Source organism: Crocuta crocuta, unplaced genomic scaffold (genome assembly GCF_008692635.1).
Source record: "Crocuta crocuta isolate KB4526 unplaced genomic scaffold, BGI_CrCroc_1.0 scaffold82, whole genome shotgun sequence".
Taxonomy (NCBI): domain Eukaryota; kingdom Metazoa; phylum Chordata; class Mammalia; order Carnivora; family Hyaenidae; genus Crocuta; species Crocuta crocuta.
Window position 1 is genome coordinate 1,236,203 of NW_027528352.1, and position 23,968 is coordinate 1,260,170.

At 41.7% G+C, this 23,968-nt stretch overlaps 1 protein-coding gene across 1 annotated transcript in view; it reads left to right on the forward strand.

Moving 5' to 3' along the window:
* Positions 1-20,107, forward strand: part of PAK5 (p21 (RAC1) activated kinase 5) — a 110,538-nt gene extending 90,431 nt beyond the window's left edge. Inside the window, exons 5-8 of the mRNA XM_077753751.1 lie at positions 559-685; positions 13,209-13,334; positions 15,148-15,282; positions 17,893-20,107. Of these exons, the coding sequence (XP_077609877.1) occupies positions 559-685; positions 13,209-13,334; positions 15,148-15,282; positions 17,893-18,048 (544 nt within the window). The 3' untranslated portion in view covers positions 18,049-20,107. The remainder of the gene's footprint in view (positions 1-558; positions 686-13,208; positions 13,335-15,147; positions 15,283-17,892) is intronic.
* The last annotated feature ends 3,861 nt before the right edge of the window (positions 20,108-23,968 follow it).

Consider the following 23,968-nt stretch of genomic DNA (forward strand, 5'->3'; position numbering starts at 1 on the left):
CTAACCCCAGTTTTCTTCTTGATGGAAGGACCTAAGGCAACAGGGATCTCCAACTCCTAGAGGTAGGGCTAATCCTAGGGCATTTTTGAAATCCAAAGACTGTGTTATCTGAGTCCAGCATTGAAGAGAACCATAGATGTCCCCATTTCCCAAGATGAGGAAAAAAGAGACCAGAGGAAGTTAAAAGAGCTTGGTCAAGGGCACCTAACAGGCATACTTGGAACTTGTTGCACTCTCTCTGTAGGACTCTGGAGGTTTGTCAATACCTAAGGGATTACCCATGAAAACCTAAGGAAATAATTTTCATTAATGACCCAAAAGCCAGCAGTTAGGGGGTCTCTTTCCTCTGTCTTATATTTGGTCCATGTCATTGACAGCACCAAGCCTTAGGTTCTGGGAGTCAGATTCTAAGACTTCTTTGTCCTTGCCTGTAGATTTTCCAAACATGGTCTGGAGAGTGTGGACTGTCACAGTAAAACCAAGGGAGCTGCCTCTCTTGATCATTTCAGAGATGTTCTTAAACCTGTCTTTGCTCCTTAAGTGTTATTTCCTTTCTAGAATGAATGAAGAACAGATAGCTACCGTCTGTCTGTCAGTTCTGAGAGCTCTCTCCTACCTTCACAATCAAGGAGTGATTCACAGGGACATAAAGAGTGACTCCATCCTCCTGACAAGTGATGGCCGGGTAAGATTTCATGTTTGGCTTCTCCAATGGTTTACCTCGTCAATTTGTCTGTCATGGGCATTATCCTCCAAAGAACACTTTCTCATAATTCGATGTTTCCTTGCTCACAAGTCACCCACTGCCCTTCCAAGAAGGGTTACCAAAAAGGAAATTACCATTCTCTGTATCATCCTGTTAGTCAGAATTCTCTGATCTGACTTTGATGGATAAATTTCCCCTTTAACAATGAGTGTAGGAAGTAATAGTAACTATGAAAATTTCTTTTCTTTTTCTTCCATGTTCTCCTTTTTGTTGGAGGAGAAGAGAGGACTTTTCTGGGGATTTGTCCACCCTATTTGTGGGGTTGTGCATGTCCATATATCTCTCAGAGTTCCTGCAGGAAACACATGACAAACTCCAACAGACAGCTTGAGGAGAGTTTAATAAAGGTGTGAGCAGATGTAGCCAAGTCATGAGAATTAGTGTGGTACTCTAGAGTGGAGTCCCACTCTTACTGTCCCCTGCCTGAGGGAGTGAGGCAGGGAATTGGCTACTGGAATCTGAAAATAGGGATTGTTGTCTAAAGAGTGACGCCTGGAGGGAAGTCTGATCTTTGGTGGAAGACAGACCATGGTAAATCTGCAGGATGGGAGCTGGGAGGATGAATGTTCAACCTTACTCCATTCCGTCCTTCTGGTCACCTACTAGTGCTCCCCATTGGCTGAACCCAGTCAGAAGCCATCAGTACAGTCAATACAGGTTGACCTCCCAGAGCTCAAAGAAGGGAGGAGAATAGATCTGGAAAGGCAAACAAAAGATATCCATTCCACTAGCTTATCCCCAGGCCCAGATTTCTGCATTTCCTATTACTACAGCCTGCTCAAGGGATTCTGCTGAAACTCTCAGCCACATTGTGTTACAAAAGGATATAGAATACAATAGCCAAGGGAAGAAGAAGTTGACATTTCAAGGCAGTCTTAGATGGAAGAGTTTGAAGCACAGATTTTCATCATCTAGCCCCTTTTAACCTCCAGGAAACTACCCCCAGAGGTAATGGCCATGGCATGCAGGGAGCCAGCTGTCCCTTTGATATACTTGTCTTTTAAAACTCAGCAACATCAGCCATGTGGAAAATGTTCATGTTGCATCAGAATTGCCCAGGAACGATTGGAGGGCAGCCAGGGGAAACTGCCTAAGCACTTTGGCTTTTTTCAAGGGAAAAGATGGTTTTGAAATCTCTTTTGTTTTGAAAAGAATGTCAAGTTTATTGTGGAAAATTCAGGAAATTCAGAAAAGTATAAAGGACAGAATAAAGATCACCCTTAATGCCATTTCCTCTGTTTCTTCATATTTCTCTGTATAACATACTTGTAAACTTGCAAACTTGGAATTATTTTTTAATGGGCAGTTTTAAGTCCTGCTTTTTGCATTACTGGAGCTGAAATTTTTTAGTTTTTAGTTATTTATTTTGAGAGAGAGAGAGAGAGAGAGCGCGCGAGCAAGCTCACAAGCAGGGGAAGGGTGAGAAAGAAGGAGAAACAGAATCCCAAGCACTGCACTGATGGTGCAGAGCCTTATATGGGACTTGAACTCATGAACCATGAGATCATGACCTGAGCCGAGATCAAGAGTCAGGTGCTTAACCTACTGCACCACCCAGGGGCCCCATGAATTTTGCTTTTTTAGAAAAAGAGGATATGGGAGTATGCATTAGTCAGCTTTTGCTACATAAGAAACCATTCTACATATAGTGGCTTAAAAGGACAGCCATGTATTCGCTCATAGTACTGAGTCAGCATTTGAGCTGCCCTCTGCTGGAACAGCTCATCTCTGCTCCATGTGGCATCAGCTGAGCTCGCTCTCACAGTTATGGCCAGCCTGCTGCCGATGGCCTCACTCCTCCCAGCACTGGCCATGTGTTCCGCATCTCCCAGCAGACCATGCCAGGCTCATTCCCACGGTGCCTGTGACGAAGTTCCCAGGAGCAGCAAGAGAGGCGAGCTTCAGTGAACACTTTGGAACCCTCTGCTTATATCTTGTTTGCTAATGCCTTTGGGCAAAATAAGTCACACAGTGAAGGCTAGATGCACGGGATCGGGAAGTAGACTCTACCTGTTGATGAGAGAAGATGCAGTCACGTTGCAAAGGGACGTGGGTCCAGGGAGGAGAAGGGTATGTGGCCATGTTGCACATTCTCCCAGAGAGCGGGGGTGCTATGGGAAATGGGTTGGAACCTTCCCCTGACTCAGTTAAAGTACTTACGTGAGGTCCCATGACCTCAGAACACAATTTGCAAAGCACTGAATTGCCCCACAGCTTGGTCCTGGGACTGGTGCTTACAGAAAAAAAGAAAAAGATGGGCAGTTTCAAGCCAGGCTTTCTGGAGGCTGATGACAAAGGCTTCATTGCTGCAAATACATGTCAGGTGTCAAAATCAGACATGAGACTAAGATGGCTCATTGCCTAATCAGCTTAAAGATCTCCCCTCCCCACAATGTACAAAAGGTTATTAAATCATTCAGTGTCATTCTTGAGGGCAGAAGTGATGCTTCAAGCATGGCCTGCATTTCCGTGTACCCAGCAGGAGCACTCTGGGAGCTGGCACGTGGTTAAGTGCTTTTAGTCTTAGGGGTTTATTCGCTCCCTCCTTCCACAAGTACTCGCTGAATATCTGCTCTGTGCCAGGGGAAGTTCTAGGTCCTACAGGCAAACAAGGCAAAACCACTACTTTCATTAAGCTTATTGGGGATGTGGGGGCAGGATAAATCCACAAATAAAATAATCTCCAGACAGGCAGTGATAAGCACTAAGTTTTCTAAAATTAATTGAAGCCGAGTAAGGCTATGATAGAAAGCAGTGGAGGTGTGTGGTCAGAGAAGACCCCTCTGAGGTGATGATGCTACAGCAGAGACTGAGGGAGTAGGCACTATCACTGTCAGGGGTGAGAGTGTTCCAGAAGAGGCAACAGGCAGCACATGCTGTGGCTCTTGGCCGTGTTGCCCAGAGCGTGCTCATTCACGTTTCAGAACAACACACAGTATTGACTCCAGCGGGCTTCTTCAGTTTCTGTAGAGAAAGGAAACCTTTTTTTTTTTTTTTATAATAAAGAATGAGAGCTGAGGGGCACCTAGGTGGCTCAGTTGGTTGAGCAGCCAATGCTTGATTTCAGCTCAGGTCATGATCTCTTGGGTTCATGGGACCGGGGCCTGCATAGGGCTCTGTGCTGACAGCATGGGGTCTATTAGGGTTCTCTCTTTCCCTCTCTCTGCCTCTGTCCCCTCGCTCATCTCTTCTTTCTCTCTGTCCCTGCCTGGCTTGCTCACATGCTCTCTCTCTCCTTCTCTCAAAATAAGTAAACTACTCAAAAAATTAAAAAAAAGAATGAGACCCAAGATAGAGTGTGGCTACGCCAAGAAAATTTCATACTGATTTGTTTTGTACTATTAGAGCATGAAGTTTTGTAGTGGAGAAAACATTCTCATTTACTTGTCATTGTTGTAACTAATCACCCCAATGCTTAGGGTCTTAAAAGTCACTTGCATGGCTCTGGAGGTTGGCTGGGCTCAGATGGCCAGCCCTACTCTGACTTGTGGTGAGATGCTGCATCTAGGTTTCCTCACTTACATGTCAGGTAGTAAGGGCTGGCTGGTGGCTAGGTACTCAGCTGAGCCATCAACCAGAACATCTACAATGTGACCTCTCTCTCTGGGTGGCCTTCTTCACAGCATGGAGTCCAGATTTCAAGAGTGAGTGTCCCAAAAAAACAAGATGGAAGCACTTGTGGCATTTTTTGACCCAGCTTCAAAGTCCCCTAATGCCATGTGCACTGCAGATAGAGCCTTTCCAGTTCAGGGGAGGGAATGTAAAATCCTTCCCAGTGGGAGAAGGATCGAGTCATATGGTTAGAAAAGTTCGTGAGCTAGAGAATATGATTGTTGGCTTTTTCTGGAAAACATTGTCACACAACCTATATACTAAGTTTTCTTGTTGGGAGATGTGCAGCATCATTCATTAACCCTTAGAGAAGTACAAATTAAAAGTAGGAGATGCCACTTCACATGTGTCAGAATGACTAAACGGAGAAATAACAATAATACCCCTCATTCATACGCTGCTGTGGGAATGTGAAATAGTACAGCCCCTCTGGAAAACCATTCCTTTCAAAACTAAAAATGGACGTATCATGCAATTGCATTCTTAGGCATATATTCTAGGAAAAAAATGGAAACTTATTTTCACACAGAAACTTCCACACAAATATTTATAGCAGTTTTATGTATAAAAACCCAGAACTAGAAACAACCCAAGTGTTCTTCACAGAGTGAGTGGTCAAACAGACAGATTTGTCTATACCATGGAATAACACTCAGCAAAAAGAAACAGGAATGGACCGGTGATACATGTAAGAGCTTGGATGAACCTCAAGGAAATTGTGCCTAGCGGGAAAAAAAGCCAATGTCAAAAAGATGCGTGCTGCATAATTCCATGTATATTACCTTTGTGAAATAACATAATTAAAGAGATGTACAGTGGCTTAGTTGCTGCAGGGGGGAGGGACTGCAGGGTGACCGTAAAAGGGACAGCACAAGGAGTCTTATGGTGAAGGTACAGTTGGGTACCTGGAGTGTGGTGGTTGTTACTCAAGCCTACAAAGTAACAGTTGCGAAGTATATACACACCCCCCATACTACATACATAAATAAGTTCATGTCCAAATGGTTACATCTGAACAAGCTCTGTGGACTGTATCCACATCACTTTCTTTGTGTTGATACTATACTACAGTCAGATAAGATGCCAGCAGCAGGGAGGACTGGGTGCACATTTCTGTGCAACTTCTTATGAATCTAGAATTGTTTCAAAATAAAAAAAAAAACTAGAAGAGATAGTGAATTGCTCAGGTTTTGTTTTTTTAAAGGATACATCCTTTCTGGCCTCTTCAAAGACTAGAAGGGAAATGATTCACTATCCAGATTAAATCATTCACTCTTATTCTATGGCAGAAATAATGTCTTGTGAGTCATCAATTCATGTTAAGCAAGGGGGGATGTGGTATTTGGAGTTTGAAAGGGAAAATAAATAGAGTGGTTGCAAGAATTACATGAAGTAATCTGGGTAAAATCGGTCAGAAGTAAACCAGGTACAAGGTATGTGCTCAGAGAGGATGGTCTCCCCACCTTTTCAATTGAGAGTTAAATAAATGTATCTATGATCTTTCCTTGGCCCAAGGCTTGCATTTGAGAGATGATACTTAGGAGCCACTAGACAGTGAGTGATTTAACTTTTATCAAATTCATTGGCTAGAATGGAACTCAAACTCATGACCTATTAAGCCCAGTGCCTATATTGAAAAGGGACATACACAGTGATTTTCATAGTCCTTTTTTTTAACTTTTGTTTTCAATGTTTATTTTTGAGAGAGAGCACATGAGCAGAGGACAGACAGAGAGAGAAGGAGACACAGAATCTGAAGCACGCTACGGGCTCTGAGCTGTCAGAACAAGAGCCCGATGTGGGGCTTGAACTCAGAAACCATGAGATCATGACCTGAGCTGAAGTTGGAGGTCCAACCAACTGAACCACCCAGGTGCCCCTATGGTCCTTTTATTTTAATGTTTTATTTATTTGAGAGAGAGAGACAGAGACAGAGCGTGAGCGGGGGAGGGTCAGAGAGAGAGGGAGACACAGAATTTGAAGCAGGCTCCAGGCTCTGAGCTAGCTGTCAGCACAGAGCCTGATGCGGGGCTCGAACCCACAAACCCTGAGATCATGACCTGAGCTAAAGATGGACACTTAACCAACTGAGCCACCCAGGTGTCCCAGTTTTTCTTTTTTTAACTAAAATTGGATTGCCACGATTTAAGAATCAGGAGGTTTCATAGAAAATTTCAGATTCCCGTCTTCCTTAAAAAAAAATCTAAGTATCTGGGGCATCTGGGTGGCTCAGCCAGTTAAGCATCTGACTCTTGATTTCAGCTCAGGCCCTGAGCTCACAGTTCATGGGATCAAGTTCCCAGTCAGGCTCTGCGCTGACAGTGTGGAACCTGGCTGGGATTCTCTCTTTCTCTCCCTCTCTCTCTGCCCCTCCCCTGGTCTCATGCACTCACTCTCTCTCTGTCTCTCGGTCTCTCTCTCAAAATAAATAAACATTAAAAAAAATCAAAGCATCTGACAACACTGTGCTTGAATTCACACATGGCAGTAATGGCGGTGGTGTGATGAGGGTGAATAGCACCTTGTAGGATGCTGTTGGTGCCGTACCCATATCTTCCCTGGACTCCCTGTGTCAGTGCTCACTAGCTCCACCTCCCAGTGCCACCACTGGCATCCCTTTTCCTGGGGACTTTGGCTAGCTACTGCAGTCTGTTCTCCCAGGACACAGCAGGCTAGAAACTCTATAGAATTAATGTTCACACTCCCTAGCAGCATCCCAGGATCAAGTGAGGGGAGATGCTGTAGAAACACCCTGCCCTCTCGTCCTTGCGTGGACTAGCTCTGAGGCACATGTCCTATGGGCTCCCAGACTTCCTCATCAGGAGCAAGCTCTAGTTCCCACAGTGGTAACTAACCCTTAACAGGCTGCCTTCCCTTCCCTGCTACACATCTCCATTTCACTACCAGTGTTTCCTGTGTCTCCCCAATAAATGACTTGCACTGAATCCTTGTCTCATGGTGAGCTTGGAGGGGGAGGGGGCTGAACTAGCACAGCACCCAGAGATAGTGTAATGTGTCTGTACACTCTCTTTCACAGGATTTAAAATGAGGGTAAAAGATAAAAAAAAAAAGTCCAAGATGGCATCCAGGGCCTTGTGACTGCTCCACACACCCTCTACTTTGCCCTGACAGTGAGCCGGAAGTTGGTGTCTCTTCACAAAGGGCATGTACCCCTAGTTTCCCATAGTCTCCACCCGACCATTAAATTCATTGATAATTTGTCTGGCACTTTTAGGCATTGGAGTGTTTTTGTCTCTTGAATAACTAGAATTTTACAATTAGAAGACCTGAAGATCATCTCTCAGAAGCTCTTTCTAAATGAAGAAAGATGGAGCATGTTCCATTGCTTGCATAAATTCATTCCCACAGTCTCCTCTGTGTCCCCTCTCTTCGCTGCTACTCCACAGAGGTGGCTTTTCCTACACAGGAAGCACAGCCTGACAAGCCAGGACACTGGTCTGAGTCCTCCTCTAATACTGTTGTATGATCCTGGGCAAGCCCCCACCCTGTCCCACTTTGTCAGATGATGGAGAAGCCAGATGGGGCCGCTGAACTGGTCCACCTTAGCTGCTGTGATGGCCTCCCTCTCCTCTCTGGTTGAGGAGTTGAAGAAGCTGGAGACACCTTCATCCATCTGGCCTCTTCTATTACCCCTCTCTGTTCCTTTGTCCCTGGGCCATTTTTCTTCTTAAAACAGAAGATCTGTCCAACTTTAGTGAGCATAAAACCACTGGAGACCTTGGCCAAAAACCAAATTCCTGGGTCCCCATCACCAGAGATTCTGATTCAGCCCAGACTAGGTGATACCCAAGAACCTGCATCTCTCCCAAGTTCCCAGAGGGTGCCAACGCTACACAGTTTGAGTACCATTGCCTTATAGGAAGTACCCAGGAACCAAGCACAAAAAGCATCCATCTGTTTGCCTAGCAAAGATCTAGAGCATATCCATGAATTCTTTAGAAAGCATGCAAAATTTACAAAATGAGGGTGTTACCTTCTCTTTTAAACCTGTAGCTATCTTGTAGATAGACTCTCCCCCCAGCCACCACCCATGGTTTTATGTGGCCCCTGATTCCTGGCCAGGGCACACTGAGATGAACAGGATCTCAGCTTCAAAGAGCAGCTTTGAGCTCAGAGCTCTGGTTTCTTGTCTGGCCTCTGGGGGAACAGGCGACATCTCCTCTGTTTTAGGAGTTGGCTATGTGCTAGCTATAGTTCTCTTAGCCCAAGGGCATTAGTGAGACAGCGTGTTTCCTAATACACCATGTTGTACAGTTCTATCTGATATAAGGCTCAGTGTGATTTACTGTGAAGATCTCCCTACAGTACTTTATTATACTCATTACTTGAGTTCCCATTATCTACTTGCGGATTTATTTGGATGAGTGTTGTATGCAATTATGTTCTTTTAAAGAATTTTGTCTTTTATGTCCTGGGATGAGTAAAAAAAATCATGTAAAAGCACTTACACTTCTACAACAGAAGAAGAGGCCTAAGCTTCTTAGTGTTCAGTTTCAGTTTTTCATCTTACATATTGTCAGGGAGATAATTATTAGTCTGGTAGGTTTGGGGTTTTTTTCTTATGCCTAGAAGAAGAAAGCCACACTAGGAGTATTAAAAACTGCCAATACCAAAATTGTGATACATTCACATCCTTGATTCAGATTTCTTAAAATCTACAGGCAAACAAAATGCTTTGGCGAAATTGTTCCTCCCTCACTGTATAGTAGGGTTGCAAATTTATTCACACTAGAGCTTTGAAAATAACCACTCATGCATGCGCAATCAGTTATAGTTTTTCTGCTTTTTTTTTTTTTTAAATGTTTATTTATTTATTTTGGATAGAGAAAATCCCAAGCAGTCTCTGCACTGTCAGGGCAGAGCCTGACACAAGACTCAATCCCATGAGCCATGAGATCATGACCTGAGCCAAGATCAAAATTCAGACACTTAACCAAGTGAGCCATCCAGGTGCCCCTACTGCCTCTGCGTCTTAAAACTTCACAAAGGTCCATGAACTGAAAAACAAACAACAACAAAAAAACCCCTCTTAATTCAGTCTATTAAATTTAGTCTGCTTAAATAATTTAAACATTGTCTTTCAAAAGTCAACCACGTTATTATAAGCTTTAACAGATACCTTAGAACCTCAATCTTTCAGATTTGGTAAACATCTACTCCATCTTCTTACCTCCCACCCTCTCTTTCTCAGAGAATCAAGGAGAATAAGGGACAAATGTGGCTTATGGGAACCCAAAGAAAAGAATATAAGACCTATCTTTTCCTCTCTGGTCCCTGCCTTGACATAACTGGCCTCTTCTGCTACCAGGACTGGTTACCACTGATGATTTACAGGTCCCATGGCTCCTGACCTTTTCAGGAAGGTGTCTCTGCAGCATTTCACACATCCAGCCTCTTTCTTCAAGTCTTGAAAGCCATCCTGAAGCTCCTCATGTCAACCATAGGTTTGTGCCAGGCACTTCCTTATTCCCTCACTGAGATCTGCAGGAGCTTCTAGACCTCTGCACAGTAGACCAAGACCATGGAAGCCAGAAGCATTGCCTAGGTTCACTGTCACCCAGTCTCTTGTGCTGTCTTCCCCCAGAGGCCATAGTGAGCAGAGCCAAGGCTGATGTTCAGCCAGTGTTCACCACTATGTCTATACCCATTATTAAATTTTACAATATTTTCATGTTTGTTGGTTAATAGGCGCTGTTTCAAGTCATTATGACAGCCCATTACTGGGATGCCGTTGCCTCATTAAAGATGGTGAAACACCCAAGATAACTCCAGGACACAGCTCAAACTTATGTCTAGATTCCGATTGATCTAGATGATTCTGGTTATTAAATATTTTGAATACTACCTCTGAACACAGATATATGTGGCTTCTCCTCCCCATTGTTTGTTTGGGGATGTGTGCTATTTAGATATTTCTAAAGGTCACCACCCTCTGCTTAGGTGTGGAAGTGATGTATAATAAATTGGGACACTGCTCTTTGTCTTCTTCTGAAAATAATCCCAGACTAAAAGGGATGGACTATAGTATTTTCACTTCTCTGAATTGTAGTCTCCTTTTACAGTAGGCCAACAAAGATTATGGACCCGCTACCATGGCCACAGGGCTCTCTTTATACCACATGAGAAACCAATGATCTGACTCATCTGGGTTTGATGCTTGATATGCCAAAGCAGTGGAGAAAAATCGTCTCTCTATTAATCCAGCTTTCTCTAGCATTCCATATGGAGCATTCCAGTCTCTTCCCCCACAAACCACACCACCACTAACCTTGACCTGATTAGAGAGGAGATCATGAACAAGGAAATAGAAAAAGACCCAATAATTTCCAAAAACTTACCCTGACTTCATCTGTGTTCCAACTTTGATTCTAGAAACAACTGTCTTCAGTAAGTCCATAATGGTTTCAGAAAAAGTACCAGTATGTCCTCTACCGCACAATCCACTATCATATTTGTATGTGTCATTATAAAATAAATCAATCTAGTAACATGTGTTTTTTGGGTATCTACTGTTTTCCCAACTTTTAAGGAACACAGTAAAGCTTCACAATTAAGAGGTAGAACTGTTGTTTCCGAGGACTGTCATCTCTAGCTGGAGGAATAAAATCAGCATCTGAAAATAGTTCAAGATTGAGTGAATGCTAAATTCTCTCACATCTGGAGAGGGGGGAGATCAATATGGGCTCCTGAGAAAAATTCTGGAGGAAGTGAGAAATGGCCAGGGCCTTGAAATATGCTTAAAAATTGAGTATACTTACCCACTAAGATTAGGCAGTAGGCAAAAATGTTCCTATTCACCTCTCCTTTTCAACCTCATACTAGAAGTACTAGCATATGCAGTAATTCAAAATAAAGAATAATAAAAGTTATATATACTGGGAAGAAAGAAATAAAACTGTCTTCTTAGATGATATGAGCATCTGTGTAGAAAATCCAGAAGAATTGACAAGAAAAACTAAAACTATGATTATAACAAGGTTGTAGGAATTCTGGATTTAAACAGAATTCCATCATTTTGCTACTAGTAATGAACAAGTGGAATTGGAAATTAACACAGTGCTGTTTACACTAACACCCTAAGATTAAACATCTAGGTGTAAATCTAACAAAATATGTACTCAATTTATATGAAGAAAACTACAAAACAGTGATGAATGAAATCAGAGAATAAATAAATAAATGTAGAGGTACTCCATGTTCATGGATAGGAAGACTCAGTATTGCCAAAATGTCCTTTCTTCTTGACTCAATCTATAGATTCAACGCAATCCTAGTCAAAATCCAAGTAAATTATTTTGTGCATATTGACAAACTGATTCTAAAGTATGTGTGGAAAGGCAAAAGACCAACACAATAGCCAACACATATTAAATAAGAGCAGAGTCATGCAAGACTACCACTGCCTGACTTTAAGACTTACTAGAAAGCTATAGTCATTGAGAAAGTGGTATTGGCAAAAGAATAGACAAATGGGCCAGTGGAACCAAATAGCCCAGAAATAGACTCACATATAAATAGAGTCAACAGAACTTTGACAAGGGAACAAAAGCAATACAATGGACAAGAGATGGTCTTTTCAACTAATGGTGCTGGAACACTGGACATCCACATGCAAAAAAAATCTAGACACAGACTTTATATCCTTCATAAAAATTAATTCCATGTAGAAACATATACTTGATGGAAACATAGGTTTTGAAGGGAAGAGAAAGGTCTGCATTAAGCATGGGAGGAAGAAGAGTACCCAGCAAGAGCATTTTAAGGGTTAAGACCTGAACCCTAAGAAGCCCAGCCTTTAAGGTGTAGGCAGCAGAGAGAGAGCCAGAGAAAAAGGCTGAAAAAGTTCAGGAAGTTTTAAAGAGAATTAAGGGAGAATTTGTGCCATAGAGACCATACCTTTAGTTTGTGAGAATTTTTACTTTAAATGCCCATTCTGAACCATTGTTTTCTTTGTGTGTATTCTGTCATCACCACCAACCCTAAGTGGCAGTCCTCTTCAGTGAGGTCGTCTGAAGTTCAGACCAAGTCATCATTAACAGGAATCACAGCCCCCACAAATAAACTGAATCCTGGCCTTCTGGAGTAGATAAACCTGCAGGGTGCCTAATGGTGCAGTATGGTCTTAAGAGTAATCTTTAAAGCTCTGTGCCAGAGTTTTCAGGATTTTTTTTTTATGACAACTAAAGTAAATAATATATATATGTTGGGTCATTAGGATGACGACCTTAAACCCGTAGTACAGTGCTGACATCCAGTTTTTACACCCATATTTCTACGTACACTGATGTTCACATTGGCACATTCAATTTGCTGTGAGCAAAAAAGGAAAACAAAAAAAAGAGCCAATACTCAGCATCCTATAGAAATGGGGTCTTGCATTAATTCAAATACAGAAATGGGGTTGATGATTTTAATTCTCTCATGGTACTTTGAAATCTTTGTTCAATGCAAAACAACCTAAATTGCAGCAGTTTGTACAAAACTCACATGAAGAATAGCAATTTACTTACACTATGCCATCACCTGTATATTAAATTGTTATAGTTGTGGGTTTGAATTTTCACCAATGTGTTGTCTGGAGTGCAATTTGTAAATTTTTCTGGTTCACATTTGCAAGTCAACCTGGTGGGGCCATGAGAGGTTTTTCCATTAAAATGGATCGTGCCTTTTCAATAAAAGGGTCTGACCACCTCCCATATTTCCACAGCCTGTTCATGAGACTGTTTTGTTTTGAATTTGAAATTTGCTTTCTCCATCTGGAAGCCGGTATTATTAGATTGTTACCTTGTTATATTCCTTTCCTTTTCAGATAAAGCTATCTGACTTTGGTTTCTGTGCTCAAGTTTCTAAAGAGGTGCCGAAGAGGAAATCACTGGTTGGCACTCCTTACTGGATGGCACCTGAGGTGATTTCTAGGCTACCTTATGGGACAGAGGTAAGGGGGTGACAGTCATTGTTTGGGAGTGGTGGGACAGGCTTAGGGATTCAGTGGTTCTGAGAGAGTTAATGACCATAGATCAGGGTGAGGACTTTGGACTCCACCTTTGACCCCATTCACTAGACTTGTCACAGAGGAGGTTGTGGCAGGAAAGGGACTGACCATCATCCAGGAAACTGCTATGACATTCATCCAGAGGCATTTATTGAGGTCCTAAACAGACACTGAAGGTGGGGGAGATAGAGCACGCAAACTCGGATTCACCCTCCATGACAGACACACACAAAGGAAGGCAGTGCAACCTGAAAAGTAGCCAGAGATGCACAGATGAGCAGGTGTCATGATTCAAAGGCTAGAGGGACAGAGAACAAATGTTTTCCCATAGAAAAATATATGAATATGATAACATATTTTAAAATATGGCACAACTTCTGTTTCCCTTGGAAAAGAAACAATTGCTCATAGTCTATTAAGTTCAAGGTTTGGAAATATAAAAATGAGGGGCCAGAAGGAGTGGAGGAAAAGCCTCCTGGGAGGGAGTAGCGTGAGTGAAGCTCTGAGACATGCAAGTCTACACACACGGCAGCAAGGAGTCCGTTCCGGCCAGGCGCACAGCGTTTCCACACATTATGGTGCGGAAGGCAATTCTAGGAGAGGAGAAGCGTGAAGACGCAGCACGGACCAGTGAACTAAGGATATTGGCAGAAGTGAAGGCAGACTCTGCTCACTTTCCTTGTTTGCTTGCCCTTGAATGAGCACTTGCGGTCCCAAGAGCATAAATTCTCAGTGAAGATCACATCAAGGGTTATAACAGGAATGCAGCTAACTGATAAGAGGTGTAATGAGGCTGTAACAAGGAAGTGGCCGTAACTGGGAATTGATAGCACAGCTTTGGCTTCTCATTGTCCTGACTTCCCATTCTTTTTTTTTTTTTTTTTTACAAATAGTTTATTGTCAAATTAGTTTCCACATAACACTCAGTGCTTATCCCCACAAGTGTCTTCCTCCATGCCCATCCCCCCTCCCCCCCACATCCATCAGTCCTCAGTTTTTGTCAGCATTCAAGAGTCTCTCATGGTTTGCCTCTCTCCCTTTCCCCCACCATTTCCGCCCTTCTTCTCCCCCTTGTTCCTCTGTCAAGTTCCACCTAATCCTCCTATACGTGCAAACATATGACTTCCCATTCTTTACACAAAAAGAATTGCTTGTCATCTCTTCCTTTTCTTTTCTCCACTCCTTGAAAATGGTTTTATAAAGTAGGGTGTTGTGCATGCTGCTTCAAAATGATAAAATGCAAAGGAAAGAACACAGTAGGGAAAGAGGAAGTATTTTTAAAAATAAAATTAATAAAAGGATCAGCATATATCATGTTGCGTAATGTAGCTTTTTGCAGTTTGTTATGAATATGTCACCTGCCCTTTTTTATGGTTTTAAATGCAACTTTCTTCTCTATGCTCATAATATAAAACAAAACTTTGGGTGTTTTCCTCATCTGCCCTGAGAGGCAGGTGACCACCAACATTAAGAGTTTAAAAAAATTCTGAACTCCTGAGCTCCAGAATGTTAAGGTATTCATGTGTACCTAAATGGCATAATCGTTACTGAAGTCGCTTTTAGAAAGGATATGAAGACCAATAGCAAAATCTTGGTAACTCGGCAGTTCAGTCTATAAATCTGTGTTGTAAATTTTGAGTTTGCAAATGCCACATTAATTTATGAATGGATGCAGATCTGTTGGGTCCCCTGGACACCATCCAACATTTCAGAATCTTCTCCTGGCCAGATATAATCACTGGACTGTCCCCAACAGGTGGACATCTGGTCCCTCGGGATCATGGTGATAGAAATGATCGATGGTGAGCCCCCTTACTTCAATGAGCCCCCCCTCCAGGCAATGAGGAGGATTCGGGACAGTTTACCTCCAAGAGTGAAGGACCTACACAAGGTGAGAAACAACATCTGTTACTGAAGTTCAAAATCATTCTTAGCTTCTCCAGTCTTTCTGTGGTTTCAAAGACTGGCCTATCCTGTCCAGAGTAGATCCTGGTTTATGGGCTTGGACTTTGGAATTCGAATCACTTGTGTTCAGATCTCTTCCTGTTCACTTATTAGACTAGCCACTCAGCCTCTCCATCTTGAAATCTGTCTGTAAAATGGGATAAAATTGGGCCCTCTGTTGTAGGGTTGGCTAGAAGAGTAAACCAGGCATTCCACAATAACTCCCTCTCCGAGCACCTGTGACATACTGGAGACTCTCCTAATTACTGGGGATATCGTAGCACAAGATCTCAGGTTTCCTGAGTCTGATAGCCTCTGTTCTAGTTGGGGAGGCAGATGGTAAACTACAAACAAATGAAGGAACAAAATCATTTCAGAGAGTGGCTTTCTCTATGAAGCAAATAAAACACTGTAATGCAGGGGAGTATGCAGGAGAGGAGATTCGGAGCTTGTTTAGGTTAAAGGGTGAAAGAAGCCCTTTCTGGGGACAGATCACCTGAACTGAAATATGAATGGAAGGAAGGAACAAGATATGCAAAGATCTGGGAGAAAAATGTGTGAGGCAGAGGAAACAACAGGTGCAAAGGCCTTATGCCAAAATGGAAAGCTTCTGTGTCTGAGCAAAGTGAGCCAGAGGAAGGGAGAAGACAAAACGTGTCAAAGAGATGGGCAGGGGCTGGATCATACAGGCCATGAAGGGCCCGGTTAAGAGACCAAGTAGGGTCTCTCCTGTTTCCCAAGGATTGCCAGGTAGGGTCCAGCTCAGAAAAAATGATCCTGAGTCAAAGATCCACCTATTCTGGGGCACCTGGGTGGCTCAGTTGGTTAAGCATCCAACTTTGGCTGAAGTCACGATCTTGCTTGCAGTTTGTGGGTTCGAGCCCCACATTGGGTTCCACACTGATAGTGGGGATCTTATGTGGGATTCCTTTTCTCCCTCCACTCTCTGCCCCTCCCTTACTTATGCTTTCTTTCTCTCAAATAAATAAAGTTAAAAAAAAAAAAGAACCACCAACCTAGGAGGGAGGGACAGGGCTTGCTGGGAGGAGCCATTTCCAGGAGATCATATAACGCTAACCCCACACAAACCTCCCCTCCCCTCTACCTCATGGCGCTGAGAGGAAGTAAGGCAACCTTTTAGGGGGGAATTTCTGTCTTCCTCACCCCTAAGTCTTAGAGAAGAGGTTCTAATAGAATCACCCCTATAGTTGTGTGAACTTGCAAACAAAACAAAACAAACAACAGTAACAACAACCAGGAGACTGGATCAAACAGATTAAAACCTCAACTGCTTTGGACTAAGTTTAAATAATTAAAAGTGGCTAAAATAGCATGATATCAAAAGGGTCCCACATCCAAAAAGAATGGTGTCATCTTCAACATCATCTACAAGAGTAGCCTTAATCCTAACGGTCAAAGACTAGACATTGCCCAAGGTTGTTTTTCAAATGGATAAATAATATGTGGTACAACTTAACAGTGAATGCTACACAGCATTCATGAAAAAGAAGAAAGATTTTACCACACACATCAGGGATAAATCCCACAGATGCAGTATTGAATGAAAGAAGCCAGACAGAGGAGACGTGACAGTATACATCTCCATTTCTATAAAGGACAAAAGAAGCAATGTTAATTTATGCTATTAGAAGTCAGGAAAGTGGTGACCCTTTGTGGGGAGATGGGTATTAATAGGAAGGGTGCCTGAGGTCAGCCTCTGGAGTGGTAGAAATGGTCTGTATTTTGATGGGGCTGGAGAGTAAATAAGTGTAAATATAGAAAAAACTACTGTAAAACATACACTTCATATTTATACATTTGAGTGTATGTAAGATATACTTCAAAAAGTAAATTACAATAAATTACAGAAAAACATGCTGTCGGGGGCGCCTGGGTGGCTTAGTCGGTTAAGCGTCCGACTTTCGCTTAGGTCATGATCTCGCGGTTCGTGGGTTCGAGCCCGCGTCGGGCTCTGTGCTGACTGCCAGCTCAGAGCCTGGAGCTTATTTCAGAGCCTGTATCTCCCTCTCTCTCTGACCCTCCCCTGCTCACGCTGTCTCTCTCTCTCTCTCCTAGAAATAAATAAAAATATTAAAAAAAAAAAAAAAAGAAAAACATGCTGTCTGTGTCAGGTAACCTTACAGAAGCTTGTTTGTCTTCAAGAAGGGGGAGTCCACAGCCTAGATGGTTGTAGTTGTTAGAAAAATAAAACTATTCCATGTTTATACCACATTTCATCATATGTGTGTCACCAGTGCCTATAAATGCTGTTATTTCTATTATTATTTGATTTAGCTAATAGGTTGTCATTTTACATTGCCCTGTCATTTGCTCATATTATTTCAAACCTGAAGATTTGAGGTAAAGAAAACATCATATGTTAATAAAGGCAGTGCCCGCTTTTTGCTTGCCTAACTTCTTTCTTCTCAAGCTGACTTTCTAGAATTCGATGTTGTTTGATAGAATGACTTAACTGGGAATTGGCTGGGAAACCACTCTAGGGGAACTGGTTGGGTTTCTGTGTTAGTCCTCAAGATGGAATCTTGTGTTCTCACAGGTTTCTTCTGTGCTCCGGGGATTCCTAGACCTGATGCTGGTGAGGGAACCCTCGCAAAGAGCCACAGCCCAGGAACTCCTTGGACATCCATTCTTGAAACTGGCAGGTCCACCATCTTGCATCGTTCCCCTCATGAGACAATACAGACATCACTGAGCAAAGGATTCAAATAGGTGGAAATGCTGGATGAAGACATAAGGATAATTCAGGAGAACATGAGGAACATGAAAGAGGCTTGTGGACTCTACCCAGCTGATTGGTGGGACAATGTGATGATAGGCAGGGTTCAACAGACCAGGGCATCTTCTTGTGTCTTAAATAGGCATCTCTCCACTGACAGCTGGCGTGATCATTTGGAACAAGGCTTTAATAAGTCATTATTATATTTTTCAGGCCTTCATCCAGCAAATCAGAAGGACTCAGTACAAACTCCGTTATGATATATCCTAGCCACATGCAGGGTAACGCATAGGATTTTCTATATTGAAAGAATACTTTTCTGGCAAAAAAAAAAAAAACAAAAACAGAAAGGAAAACAAAAAAGCACTTTTTTCTTAATGGTAGCAGTGTAATGTATTTTGCAATGAATTTGTAATTTTTCTGTACGATAGTTTTGATAATTTATAGTACTTTGATGTCACGTAGTCATTGTATCAGTTGAAGTAATTGTTTACTAGCAGGAGTTTGAACAAAAGCCTTTCCTACTTTTTTATCCCTTTCAGAGAACCAACGATTCTTTAGGAACTTTGAATACTGAATGACTCTCAATCACCGTCAGCTTTAGTAGAATATCTTTCATATCTTAACAAGTGTCTTATGTGATGGAGGAAGAATTAAGAGTGATGGTGATGGAGGCGCACATTTCACTTATCCAACCAAAAATAATAAAATAAAATTTGAGCCACAGTATGCCACCATGCTACTGCTTGGGATAAAGCTAAATATGTGGAAAATCAAATTTTCCTTCAAGGCTGTTAATCACAAGCCAACGTTTGCACAGCAGGGTGGTCCCCAGAGTGCCCTCTCTCAGATAGGTACGGTGTCCCCTTGTGGCCAAATTTCCCTCCACGGGAACAATTTCAGTGCTAGGATCATTGGACTAAGTTCCCCAAATTGAATGTTTTAAGTAAGACTGTGAGAATTCCAGTCTCACCAAGGGAAAGGAGAGAGAACAGGGCAAGATGTTTGGGTTCGTTTGTCACTGTTTTTAAAACTCTGTATGCTAGCACACCAAACTCTTGTCTGTATTTACCTTTGTACCGCGGTATTAATTGCTATTGTTCATGTGTTGTGCTGGAAGTCAAGGATGAATTAGGAAGAGGGTATCTTACCAGGTGTGCTCTGACTTCAGTTGTGACCATGTTATAATGTGTTTCCGACATAGGAGAGATGTACTGCTGACTAGATCTTCTTGAATGTTGATAACAATGAATGACTACTACAATACATTTTGTGTTGCTTGTTGGATGAATTTGCATGTTAATTGTAGGCCAATATAGATTTGCCTTTAAAAACTCTGGAAGAGCTACATAGTCATCATTAGTTTCTATTATTTATGCATCAGAAAAAAAAGCCATTTGTTACCAAACTGGAAAACCAGAGGCTTTTCCTAACGACTTCACATACAGTAACAAAAAGGAATTGAAATGTATGAAAATGCTCTGGTTACTCTAGGCATAATTAAGAATTTTTGTAATTAATAGGTTGCTAATTATTTATTATAGCTAAAAAAGGGAAAAAAGGCATAAAATGACCTTCTACAGATTAGATTTTCAGTTTTTCCCCCTAAACTGGAAATGTCTCACCATAAATAGGATCTATACTTTTGTTTCATAAAACATAACAAAGCAATGTTTTATGTAAAATATTAAAATATTGATATAAATATGTACGAATAAAAATCTAAATCCAGAAAATGGCCGTCCTAAAAGTTCATGGGACAGATTGTATTAATTTAACCAGGACTATGTAGAAGTAGAAAGAGAAAGAAAATCTTTTTTTAATGAGAACAAATATTAAAAACCACTGCAGAAAATAGTGGATTTTGGATTCCAAACATTTTCAACAGTGTAATGAAATTTTCTGTAATTTTCTTATCACTGGGTATTTTATAAATATTCATTGAGTTTACCAAAAGTTACTGTAGCTTAAAAGGTTTTGTGAGCACTAACTATTGGCAGAAACTGCACTTGCAAATAAAAATAAATATTTGCCTTTTTCCCATCGTGTTATTAGACCATCTAGTGATTTCCCTAATTTGTTTTCTTGAGTAACCAAGAATGGTTTCTTTATGACCTTGAGGAATGCACATGAGTTAGTATAATGCTATATGTAACATCATGATGATATGAACCAAAGATAAATATTCCCATCCCCAAAGTTTATCGGCAGTGTAAGACTATGGTAAAGACACCACAACTGAGAAAAAAATGACTGAATTCTGGAAGGCCACATGCAAGGAAGGCTGGATTCATGGCTAAAGACCCCCACACCTCTTCCCTGTGTCAAAGATGCTGAACTGATCTGAAGGCTTTTACCAACAAAGACATAAAAAGGAGGCTATTCTGGATTAGAGCAGGTGTAGTGAAGGCTCTCTGGTAGCCAGGAAGAGAGTGTTAGGTGCCTCTTCTTCTTTGGTGGACCAGAGAGACATTAACATTTATTCCGTGATATTGAGGGGGACACTTGTATATAAAGAGCTCATTTCTTATCTGGAAGTTTCAGGTGGTGGAAACTCTCAGGAAATAGCCTGACATAGCAGGATGAGAAAGGATGCAGTATATCGTATGCCAGGGAAGAGAAAGATGGAAGCTTCCTCCCCCAGGCAGGAAACCATTACAGAGCATGGAAGGAGACACCAGGTCCCTTTGTCTATGATGGACCATGGAGAGGGAACATATCAAACCATTGACCAAGTAATGAAATGCCTAACTTGAAGCGTGCATTTGAGACATGCACCATGGGGGAATCTAAAGGGAGATAAGGCTACTTCTCTGCAGGGAGAAAGGGTCCGGGTGGAGCTGAACCTTACTCTAAGATCTACATATGCCATCTACACCAAGAATGCTCAACAGCCGAGGCTGTAGTTTTCAGGCATCTCCCCTTCTTCCAAGAACATCACCAAGGCAGCTGACTGTGCCCAGTTGGGTTACTGGAACCTCCCTACCTGGCTATTCCCTATAGGTTTGGGCCGTGTGTTAGCGTTAGACCACCATAGTTTGGAGGAAGGGTCTAGAAAAAAGAAAAGGAGACTAAGAATGCATTCCATGTCTCCTGCACTATTTATCTATTGCTACCTCTTTCTCTGATACAAGTTTAGTCCAAGCAAAAGAGAAGGGAGTTATTTTGAATTCCAATGAGATTGATGTTTTTAAATGGATTAGACAGATGAAATCACTCTGATTTGTGATTGTGTCCCTACTACCCACTTGGAAGAACACAGCAGCAATTACTGAAAAAATAAAATCTCATGAAGTTAGCAACTCCATGAGTTCAGATTCTTCGGTCAAACTGGTCAAATGAATAGCACTGTGTCATCAAAGAAACGGTAATGAGGTTCCAGGTAGAGAAAAGATCGATTCAGTCTGAAGCAGGTACAAGATGTACAAGCAGGAGCAGTTCTGTGAAAGTGACACTATGTAGTACAAATCCAAATTGTTCTGGAAACTCGGTCAACTTGAGCCTTCACGTGTGTGCATTTTTGGTTGGATTTCCAGGTAAAATAAATGTATTCCCTTAGTGTGGGTTTTGCCAAAAGGGGAACCTAAGACAGGGACTTAGACACAAGTACTTTATTTGGGAGATGATCCCAGAAGCTCTCTCAACACGACAGAGTGGAGAACTGACATGAATAAGGGAGATAAGTTTTTTTAAACCCTTTTTTAATGAATGGTTTACTATGGTGGGCAACTGGGGCTCAATCTCAGCAAAGACCTTCTCAGAGAGACACTGTAGAATCTTCCTTCTGGATGTGAAGATGTTTGGGTATTTATCCACCGTCTCTTACCCCTCACTGGTTGAGAGTTGCCCCAAGGATATCAACCCCTGAACTTCTATCTTGCCCTGTACATGGGCAAAATTGGTTCACTTTGACAGAGAGAGGCATGGGAAGCCTGTACAGAAACCCTCAACACATGGCCTCCAAGAAGGGCTGAGGGAATATGGATGAGACCCTGACAACGTCTCTTACATAAATAGACGAAATGAAGGACAAAAAGAGAAGCCTTGAGAAACTCTATAAGGGTTGCTGATTTATAGATCAAAATAGATAGTTTTGAAAGCAAAGGGATTTCTTAGCCTGGAAGATTTGCCCATGTAGCAAATGCTTTGGTAATTATGCCTCACCATTGTCAGCATTTAAGAAAAGTTAAAGCTACTCCAAGATCTTCCATGATCCATCTTAACTGAGCTAAACAAGGTTCCCAAAGTTAGGTAATGTCAGTACGTTAATCATATTGCCTGAACGGAACACACACACACACACACACACACACAGACTTCAGCTCTGTTAGGGCAGGAATTTTTACCTATTTTGTTCACTGATGTGTCTTCAGCATCCAGACCAAGGTCCAGAAAACATATGGTCAGTCAGTGCTAATACATACTTGTTATCTCATTTGTCATAGACGTCTTTGTGAATTCTTCCCCAGCAGACAACAAGTTCAGCCGCCTTTTGTCTTTGAGGTAATTGACATAATATTTTCAGGTGTACAACATGATTTGCTATGTGTATATGTTGTGAAATGATAATTCTAGCTAACATCTGTCAACACACAGTTATAATTTTTTTTCTTATGAACACTTTGAGGATTTATTCTTAGCAACTTTCAAATCTACAATACGTTATTATTAATCATAGTCACCAAGGTGTACATTATCTTATAAGACTTACTTTATAAACCTTAAAAAAGCTGTAACTTTGACTCCCTTAATCCATTTAATCCACCTTCTATCCCCTGCCACTGGCAACCATCCATCTGTTCTCTGTATCTGTCAACTTGGGTTTTTTTAAAATCCCACATATAAGTGATTCATACAGTATTTTTCTCTGACTTATTTCACTTAGCATAATGCCCTCAAAATCCATCCATGTTGTCTCAAAGGGCAGGATTTCCTCCCTTTTTATGGCTGAGAAATATTCTGTGTGTGTGTGTGTGTGTGTGTGTGTGTGCTGTATACACTTTACATTTTCTTTATCCATTTAGCCATCATTGGACACATAGGTTATTTCTGTTTCTCAGCTACTGTAAATAATGCTGCACTGAACATGGGTACAGATATCTTTTCAAGTTAGTGTCTTCATGTCCTAGAGACAAGTAGGATTTCTGGATCATATGATATTTTGATTTTTAATTTTTGAAGGAACCTCCAGGCTCTTTTCCATGGTGGTTGCACCAATTTACATTCTCATCAACAGTGCACAAGTCTTTTCTTCCCTTCACAACTTTCTTACCTTTTGGTAATAGCCATTCTAGCAGGTGTGAGGTGATATAAATGTCACTTTAAATGACAACTGAAGTAGCCATTAGCCCTGGAATTCTTAACCTAATTTTGTATCCTGGACCCACTTGGCTGTGGACTCCTCAGGGAAAAGCCTTCAAATGCATAGAGTAAAATACAAAGGAAACCAACCGAAGTATAGTCATTGAAATATGTTAATTGTGTAGTGGTACTGTATTAAATAACAAAATCTTGTGATGGGTCTAATAACCACCATAATTTCAAAGTCATGAATATATGTGATTTTTTGAGATATCTCCAACAGGTGCGATGCAGTGATTTCTACTCATCTCTCTCTTTCTCACACACACACACACACACACACACACACACAGGCACACAGAGTTCCTTCTGCTATAGTGCTTTGGGGTCTATGTTCATACTTGAGGCAAATGCTGCCTTTCATTTGAGGTTGGTAAAGACTAAAGGTGTAATTTCTTCCTATACAAGTTCATGGACTCTGATAGTCCCTCCCAACCCCTGTAAATTGACACCCTCCCCCAGTGGTTTCCTGGGCTGGGGGAGCAGGAATCCCTGCATAGAAACGTACTCTGAATTCAAAATAAACTGACGTGGG